General features: G+C 35.4%; 1 protein-coding gene across 1 annotated transcript; it reads right to left on the bottom strand.

The window, feature by feature from the left end:
- Window positions 1-383: 383 nt before the first annotated feature.
- Window positions 384-800, bottom strand: LOC119832518 (sulfated surface glycoprotein 185-like). Its single transcript, XM_038356179.1, has one exon. The coding sequence runs from the start codon at window positions 798-800 to the stop codon at window positions 384-386; it is 417 nt and encodes a 138-aa protein (XP_038212107.1).
- Between the last annotated feature and the right edge of the window lie 9,058 nt (window positions 801-9,858).

The following is a 9,858-nucleotide window of genomic DNA, read 5'->3' on the forward strand; positions in this document are numbered from 1 at the left end:
ACTAATTACCTAAGTCTAATTAGGCCGCCTAGATAAATGGATATAGCTGGAATTGCTATTTCACGAGCAAACTTGCAATTACGGTTGTTTAAAGTTCTGAAGGTGTTAATAAAAAGAAATAACTGTTTATTGTTTTAACTTGGAGCATAGTTTTTATTGCTATTGTTGTTATATTTTATGAAAAGCCTTTATGCGAGTGTGTAGCGCTGGCTCAGAGGTTATAATCTCGGTCAGTTGTGAGATGAGGTGCATTTTTTGTAGGTATAACCTCTAAACTTATTGGATAAATATATTGTGTAAGTATTGTGCGTTTATTGTATGGAATAAATTACATGGTGTGTTATTTTTTAATTTTCAGTCATATTTATTTTTATTTGTAAATTCTATGTAGGTATCCTATGTGTAATTTTTAGTGTAACAGGTGTTGTTGGTGTTGGTGTTGGTGCTGGTGTTGGTGTAGGTGGTGGTGGTGGTGGTGGTGGTGGTGGTGGTGGTGTTGGTGTTGGTGCTGGTGTTGGTGTTGGTGCTGGTGTCGGTGTAGGTGGTGGTGGTGGTGGTGGTGTTGTTGGTGTTGGTGTTGGTGCTGGTGTTAGTGTAGGTGGTGGTGGTGGTGTTGGTGTTGGTGTTGGTGTTGGTGTTGGTGTTGGTGTTGGTGTTGGTTTTGGTGGTGATGTTGGTGTTGTTCCCGCAGTCTGTCTAAAGTAGCGCGTCGGAACACAATGGGATTTAGGTCGGTAAAATCTGACATAACCCACGGCTCCTACTCTGGGGAGCGTGGGTATCTTATGCAAGATTTCCATATTGTTATTGGAGTTGGTACCGTAGTTTTGGTGTTTAAATAAAAAATAATATTAAATAATACAATATACGCGTTGCTATATTATTAATCTCGTTATTATTTATAAGGCTTAACAAAATATAATGTTATTGGGTGTCTTTATACGGTGTGATTTTTTTAAACGGGTGTCTTTTTTATAAGAATGATATGATAGATTTATTCTTTTCAACTTTGGCTTTACGGCGGATCCATAATTTTGAACCTATATTGTCTTGGAAATCGCGTATATTTTTAGTACTTTCTAGTCGGGATGTCAGTAAGAACCTTTAGATTATCACTTCAGTTTCAACGTTTATTCATACTTCATTTATGACGAAGTGTGTCTGTATGTTTTTATGTGCTGTTTTAAATGAATGAATATTCGTTTATTCATACGTATATGCATGATTCCATTAACTTTTATACAAACTGAACTTAAAGTATATCAAGAAAATGATTATAGAATTTGTGGTTGTTATTAAAGTTTGTAAGTAGAAATAATGGACTAAGTTACGTCGTTTCGTTGTCGTGTCGTCGAAAAGCCCTTTTTTACGAAAAACTTGCGTTAGAAATACTCTAAGTTAAAGGAATGTAGCGAAATATGTTACTCGGGGGAACTATGTTTTTTAGCCCCTTTTAACATATTATATGTTTTTGCAGTTATAGAGGTAGTGCCTCTGCGAATGCCGATTTTAAGGGGTAAGGGATAAGGAAAGGATTGATGACCGGAAAGAAGTATAGCATAGCATAGCTTTAAGTATAATAGTTATTCAAGTTATAATTACTAACCAACTTTATTAACCGACTTCAAAGAAGGGCTCTCAATATGTCTGTGTGTTTTGTGTTCGTTACTTCATAACATTTTAATGGGGGAACCGATTTTGATGATTCTATTTGTAGTCAAAAGCTGTTACTTGTCATGTCGTCTCATTTCAATTTAGTTTTGATAATTTGAAAGTGGCTCGTTAAGTTCTTTTGTTAAAAGTAATTGTATTCAAAACGCAATCATATGAGTATCAAATATAAGGCCTAGACTAGTAGAATATTACAATACTAGCTGCGCCCCGCGGTTTCACGCGTAAGTCTGTATCCCGTAGGAATATCGTGATAAAAAGTTGCCTATGTATTATTCCAGTTGTCCAGTTATCTACATACTTAATTTCATTGCAATCGGTTCAGTAGTTTTTCGTGAAATAGTAACTAACATACACATACATCCGTCCTCGCAAACTTTCGCATTTTTTATATTAGTAGGATATGATAGGATGATAAATTTCGATTCCAAAATGGCCGCCACTACAATGTCAGAGGTTTTTCAATTCAAACATGATTTTAATCACAGCAATGAAATCGCTGCATCTCTCAATATACACCAGGAACCCAGTAAATATTTGCACGCGACTGATGGTTCCATCAGTCGCGTGCAAATCTGCGAAGCTCAACTTACTACTGTTTGGTTTTCCATTATATTTAGGTTTAGCGAGTTTGTACAGTTTGCTTTTATTTTATTTCCCTGGCTGTGCTCAAACGGTACATCTGTGGAAAAGCTTTATATATCAGACGCTCGTCCCGGCTCCGCCCGGATATCAATCTGTTTTATCCCAAGGGAGAATTTAATCGGGATAAAAATTATCCTATCACCTAAGTCAGCTCATACCTTGTCTGTACAAAATTTCATCAAAATCCTATGAGTAGTTTCTGCGATATTGACGGACAAACATCCAAACAAACTTTCACCTTAATATTACTTGCTGCGCCCCGCGGTTTCACCCACATAAGTCCATATCCCGTAGGAATATAGGGATGAAAAGTTGCCTATATGTAATTCCAGTTGACCAGCTGTCTACCAAATTTCATTGCGATTGGTTCAGTAGTTTTTGCGTGAACAAGTAACAAATACACACACATCCTTACAAACTTTCGCATTTATAATATTAGTAGGAGTAGGATAAGATTTACGTTAATATAAATGTCAAGTTCTTTTCATTGTGTAAACGTTGGAGGTTAGAATTTATAGCAATTTATTCATTAATTTACCATTTACACCTGTTTTATATATTAAGCCTTGACTTACACTTTCAAAACAGGCTACATTTCGAAGAAAATTTATGTAAAATCGATAATAGAAGACCTATTTAGGTTTTTGTTATAACTAGCATTTGAATAAATAGGTCCGTTAAAATATAAAACGATGGTGAAAAATAAATAGACACGAAAAGCTTTAAAGATCGATACAGCCTTTCAAATTCGTTTACAGACATCTGTAAACTTGTTATTCAGTTATAATTATAATATCAATTCAAGAAATTTCCATACAAAATTCCATAATATTAAAAAGTCTGAAGCTATCACGCTAACTTCAATAACATAAAAAGGTTATGTATAATGATAAAACAAGCCTAAAACAATAATGCTTAATATTCCTATTATCCTTAACTAGTGTAAATATTCTAGAAATATCCGTTTCAATGGTTTCTGAGTGAATTTAATAAGATCAAGTGCCTTAGCGAGCGAAGAGATGCCTGCGATTCTATTCATTTTTCTGTCCTTTGTTAGCAAGGAACTCTGTCGATCGAGTGGAATTTTAATTTAAAATTTAATGTCTTCACCCCCACAGATTTCGAATATTAACAATGTATATTACGTTTTAAGTTGGTGATAATATAAGCTGGGTATACGGCAATTCTGTCATTTCTGATTTAATTTTCGGGGAATATTACTTTTAATAGGGTTAGTACATACGAAAAAAAAATTATAAATAGAAAGAGGTCATTATTTTTAAAATCAAGTAAATAAGATTGGATTTTGTGATTTTCAGGAGATTATTAATGATGTTGTACCAAATCATAGACAATCAGAAAGTACCAGAGGCAATATAGTATCCAAAGAGTTCGAGGTACGATTTGACCTGATGTTTTGAATGGATTTGATGTTCTGTCTTTCTCTCTAAAGAAATTAGCAGGAAGAAAGATGCAGATGAAGGGAAAGAGGGAGGATTAATTTTTTGTTTATTTTCTAAAACTGGAAGAAAGTGACGTGTGAATCCATTCAAACATCGCAAATAATCGCCAAACAAGAAGGATGCTTTCAGACTTGTGAATATTTCAAGAACAAACTATTTTATTTTCATTCACAACAAAATTAAATTTACGCTACGCACACCGCAACGACAAGATGCATCCTAAACGCTAAAGGTTCGTCTGTGGACTCGTTTGGCAGTTGTCGTCCTGTCTTCCGATACTCTTACGATACGACTACGCCATGTCTACGAAGGGGTGTAGTTATTTAATTCTGTATTAAGTCTTCAGAGCGCTAACCTGACGCCGTGCTATGGCGCTGAATTGAACTACGTGGCAATATATTGTTAAACGGAGCAACAACATTCTGACGCATGCTAAGTACGCGCCCTATCTGTCCTAGGCATTATATAGCCCTTAGCCTTGGTACTTAAATATATACTATATAATATTATAAATGCGAAAGTTTGTAAGGAAGTGTGTGTGTTTGTAATTCTTTCACGCAAAAACTACTCAACCGATTGCAATGAAATTTAGTACGTAGATAGCTGGACAACTGGAATAACATATAGGCAATTTTTATCTCGATATTTCTACGGGATACAGACTAACGCGGGTGAAACCGCGGGGCGCAGCTGGTATTATATATTTAAGGATATAGTACGAAAGTTAAATATAAATCTTTCTATTTTCTTGTACATTGAAATAAAAATGAACGGTTTACGGAAAATTCCTAAAGATTGTTTCAACGTTTTAGTGAACGAAACAGATTTGATTTTCAGAATCAACGTTTCGATAAAAATCAATTCCCAAGATTTCCAATTTCACAGATCATTTGCGATTGTCTTTTGCCGAGATTTAACTAAAATGCGATAAATAAGAGACGACAATATAAATAAAATGGAAGCTCGCAGTGACTGTTTTTAATGAAGGTAAAAGAGAAAACATTTGTTTTGAAAAAAGTGCGGAAACATCGTATATTATTGATGTTTGATTTTTTATTTACAATGATTTAATTATAAGTATAATACGAGCAGTGGTGGCTCAGTAGTGAGGACCACGAACTTCAAAAATCGATAAGTCGGGGTTCGAGACCAGGCGAGCGTGCAGGACATAAATTGATATTTCAATTTATCTGCACATGTGGGTTATCCACATGTGCAGATAAATTGAAAAATCATCACTGCTCGAAGCGGTGAAGGAAAACATCGTGAGGAAACCGGCATGTCCAAGAATCAAAAGTTCTACGACATGTGACATCTGCCAACCCGCACTTGGCCAGCGTGGTGGATTACGGCCTGAACCCTCTTAGGAGGCCTGTGTCCCAGCAGTGGGAACATATATGGGCTGATGCTAATTAACTAAACTGGTGACTACTGGAATCATTAATCATACACAAAGGAGTTTGTAATATGCAGCGTGTACGGTTTTGTTTAATTGATTAACTAGCTGCGTCCCGCGGTTTCACCCGCGTAAGTCTGTATCCCGTAAGAATATCGGGATAAAAGGTTACCTATGTGTTATTCCGGTTGTCCAGCTATCTACGTACCAAATTTCATTGCAATCGGTTTAGTAGTTTTTGCGTGAAAGAGTAACAAACATACACACATCCTTCCAAACTTTCGCATTTATGGTATTAGTATAAATAACTATAAGTGTGCCTTTTATATACCTTCGCCCATGTAATTTTCGTAAGAAGGCCTTCAAAGTTGGTGCTTCAAATATTCAGATATAGTATTTTCTTGTGTTTGATTTTACGCGAGTATTATACATTAGAAATTAAAGACAGTTTAACGGATTTTAAACGCGATTCATTCATTATATTATTACGTCGGGTTAATGATGATGATCAGAAATAAGAATACTCGATTTTATAAAATTCTATTGATGATACTAAAAATTCGTCACTGTTATATAGCTATGTTTCTTGAAGAATAATTTGGGAAAAACATCGGAATTAGTTTATATTATAATAGTTATCTATTTATACACTTTCTACCTTTTCAAAATTTATATTTCCTATATCCAAAGGTTGCCTGGAAGAAATCGCTTCTAAGCGATAAGGCCGCTAAATTGTAGAGTATATATTGTTTATTGATTTACTTTTTTATGTGCATTGTTCAATAAAGTTTTAATAAATAAAAATATTGTACCTGAGGTTGTCTGGAAGGAATCACTCTAAGCGATAAGACCATCCGCTTTTTTGGTGATTTGGTGTAGATCTGAAGGTAATGTTGTTTTTATTCAGTTATTGTTTTTCTAAGTGGATCATATACTTTAAGATGTTATTGTAAATCACCCATTTAGCACATATAGTCCCTTTAATCTAAAAGTGAAGTCCCGTGTCCCCTAATGGGGTATGGGGCAGATGATGTACATCTGTTTCACTGATCGATTTTCTTTACGGACAAGTAGGTGATCAGCCTTCTGTGTCCTGCCAGATCGAGACATTTTTTTGAGCGTCCCCACCGGGAATTGAACCCTTTAATCTAGGTTCAAATATAAACGAAGTAATCGCCTCAGTACTTAAAGTACCTCTCAATAAAACATTACATTTGCTCTAATAACATCTGGAAATATTGACAGAGAACGTACAAAACTAGATTTTAAAATAAACCCAATCTATTTATGCGTAGTATTTCTCTTTGTACTAGAACTACAAACAAACAAGGTCCGACCAAACCGGGCGTAATCCCGAGCCAGGTTTTTAGTTGTATCAAACGGGTATGGCCTTAGTGCTAGCGAGAAAGCTGAGACTAATATTAAATGTATGTGTGTTTTTTGCTCTCTTAAATATATTATAAATTTAAGAGAAAGAATTGAAGAGAAGAAAGAGAACAGAAAAAAGACAGATTCAAATGTCACTGATATTAAAAGTGTGGACGTTTGTTACTTGTGCTCTCATAATTATAATATTGAACTGATTTTGATGAAAATTTACAGATTTAAAGTAAATCAGAGTTGACATACGAGTAACGGGAGTAGAAAACAAAGGAATCATAATAAATAATAGAGGGGCTGTTCCAAAATATTAATTCACTTTATCATTTTTATGATACCTACTCATAAGTATTTACAACACTAATAAAGATAAGCGAAGCTGATCTGAAAAGTTTGTATCATGGTTTTTTTTAATGTATGAAACAAAGTTTGTCTATCAACATATGAATAAACTAAGAACATTGCCTCCCAGAGCTGACTTGGCGTCGGACTGTTATCACAGAAGTCAAAAGAAGGCCAAGTAATTTGGAAAATGCTATAGCGAAATAAAACGTGTCACCCAAAATCGGGATGCATGGTAGAATTCTGTCGATGCCGTTTGCTCCAGCTAAGGGCTAATTAAGGTTAATATTAAGGGTTAGGATATTAACTTATGAAACAAACTTCCTTATTTCATCCTATATTCATCCGCTTTATATTTCAATTTACACTGATATTCTAAAGCTATATGTATAAAAATCTATATGCTCACTTTAATTAAGCTTAGGTACTACTGGGTAACCACCCAGCCCCACCGTGACGTCTTCAAGCTGTACTAATTCCAGTGTATGAAAAGGACAAAACTGTATGTGTCAATTTGAAATAAAATCTTCTTTTAGTGTTTTAGATCTCGTAGATGTATGTAGATAGATGTAAACGCTAAGAAAGTATTTTGATAAATTCTAACCCCAAGGGGATAAAATAAGTGATGAAAGTTTGTACTATGAAAATTTATTAAGTCTAGAATATATATATCTTCATACATTTCGAGAAAGAAGCAAAACAATAACGAAGAACTATCGCTAAAACTAGCTCCCAGCGCGAAAAGCTCACAGTATACTTTGTGGCTTCAAACCGGTCAATATCATAACGTCTTTCACCGGAGCCGGATAGGACGCATATTATTATCATTTCCACGTCCATGCCCGGGTGTGTGTCCCGGATTATCTGGCTTTTGTCCGGGACGCGCATTCACTTTCGCAATACTTTGTTACTTTCAAAAGAGTTTTGTTAACGTTTTTTCAAGATGGGGATCTTTTCAATGTAGATACATTAATAATGGAAGTTTATGCGGACACTTTGTCAATATTTACGGAGAAATTTATGTGGGACGTGTTTGTATATTGTGGATAATAAGACGGATTATAACGTACTATTGTATGATTTTTCTTTTTAATGTATGTCCAATAATGATGCGTACTACTAATGGTGGGGAGTTGGTCTATTTGAAGGTGTTAAAGCTAAAGTAGGGGGCTGATTTGAAAAATTCTTGCCCGGTTGGATAGGTGCGTTATCTTTGAGAGTTACAGGTACTGCAAGACGAAGCGCGGACGCTTGTAGTATAAAAAATTATCGTCCATTGTAAACAGAAATATATCATCTATAAGCTATAACTAAACTATGGTTCATGGGATTCAGACGTAGGACAGAGTAGGGTCTCGTTTTACCCACTGAATACGTAAATCTCAAATAACAATGACTCAAAATGGGTTGAATGGAAAAATCTACATTTTTAAATCACACTTAAAAGTACATTATCTAACAAAAGCTTCCAATAAACCCAGTCCATTGAATAAATACTTGGACACTAAGACGAATCGAGAGCAATTTTAAACTGCAATATATCGGGGATATAAAAAACCTAAGTGTGGACCTAGTGTAGCCATGCCAACGTGACCTAGGGCAATATCGTTCAATGGAATGACCGCTGTCCAAGTGTTGTTTAAAATCATTGCGAGGTACATTGCTGGTTTTGTAAGATTATGGGTTTTGAAGAGTCTTACATTATGAGCAGTGCACTTTAAAATAGCGATTCGTTCGTGGTTGCTGGAGCATGCTGTACGAGATACATTTGTGCTTCCGGTTCAAATAAATATTTCACTGGTTCTTTTGTCTGCGTTTTATTGGACGGTTGAAAAAAATTTTCAAGAAGAGGTTTATTGTACTTAAATATTACAGAATTTAGGTCAAGCTCTCATAATCTATGCTTGTTCAAGTTCCATGACAATAGAATTGAATGGTATTTATTAATTGCAAGAATAAGTATCGGTTTCGTCGTATGCTGACATTTGTCTTGATAGCCTATTTGACACATAATTTTTGTTATGTATAACCGGCACGTGACTCGGCAAACGCTGTGCTGCCTTACACTTATCATTTAGGAATATGAAAAATAGATGATGGTCGATTCTGACATACCCGATGTCCAGACAATATATTCCGAGGCTGTGGAACCGGCCCTTATATAAAACAGTTTTACATACACACACAGTTTTAATCTTAGACTACATGTACGCTTACCAGCAGGCGAGCTGGTAGTCAAACGCTTCCCTATCACACAATAAAGAAAAAAATACGTCTATAATAACTATGGTTAGATTACAGTCGTAGTGCCTTCACTAAGCTTTAAAACACAAGAAATTGTCAGATCTCCGGTCAATTCAACACCAGTAACGAGATGAATTGCTCTAGATTGTTCCAGAATGATCTCGTAACACCAGAGCTCTTATTACATTGGTGGTCGCTAGTGATCACTATACGGTGGCTTAGCAACGTGACCCTGGGCGGTACATTCACGCGAACGCTTGAATCTTACGTAAGTGATACAGCCACTTGCTTTCCGCTTCAAATAAATTGACGGTCGGCGTAACGTCATAGATCAATTGCATCAGATGCTGATTATTCATCTATTTATTCTCATTGTTGTGGCTAATATGCGACCTGGGGAGTTAAGATGACGTCTTAAAGCAGGACTAATTTCAGTGTGGAATAGAGGTGGTACTAGGGGACCTATACAGCTCTGTCTTTTTATCACATTGGTGTTAGTACTGGTATCCATCATGAAATCGGGAAGAATCTTAAGTAAAGCACAGTACAGAAAAGTAAACAGGCAAACCAACACACCTAGAAACAAAAACACACTCAACATAACAACAACAACAACTCACTCTTTCAAGTATTGAATAAAAATAAAATAAAAAAATAAAAATAAGTTTATTTGAACCATAAAGAGAAATACACTGCAGACATTTCATGAATTATGTA

Source organism: Zerene cesonia, chromosome 15 (genome assembly GCF_012273895.1).
Source record: "Zerene cesonia ecotype Mississippi chromosome 15, Zerene_cesonia_1.1, whole genome shotgun sequence".
Lineage (NCBI taxonomy): Eukaryota > Metazoa > Arthropoda > Insecta > Lepidoptera > Pieridae > Zerene > Zerene cesonia.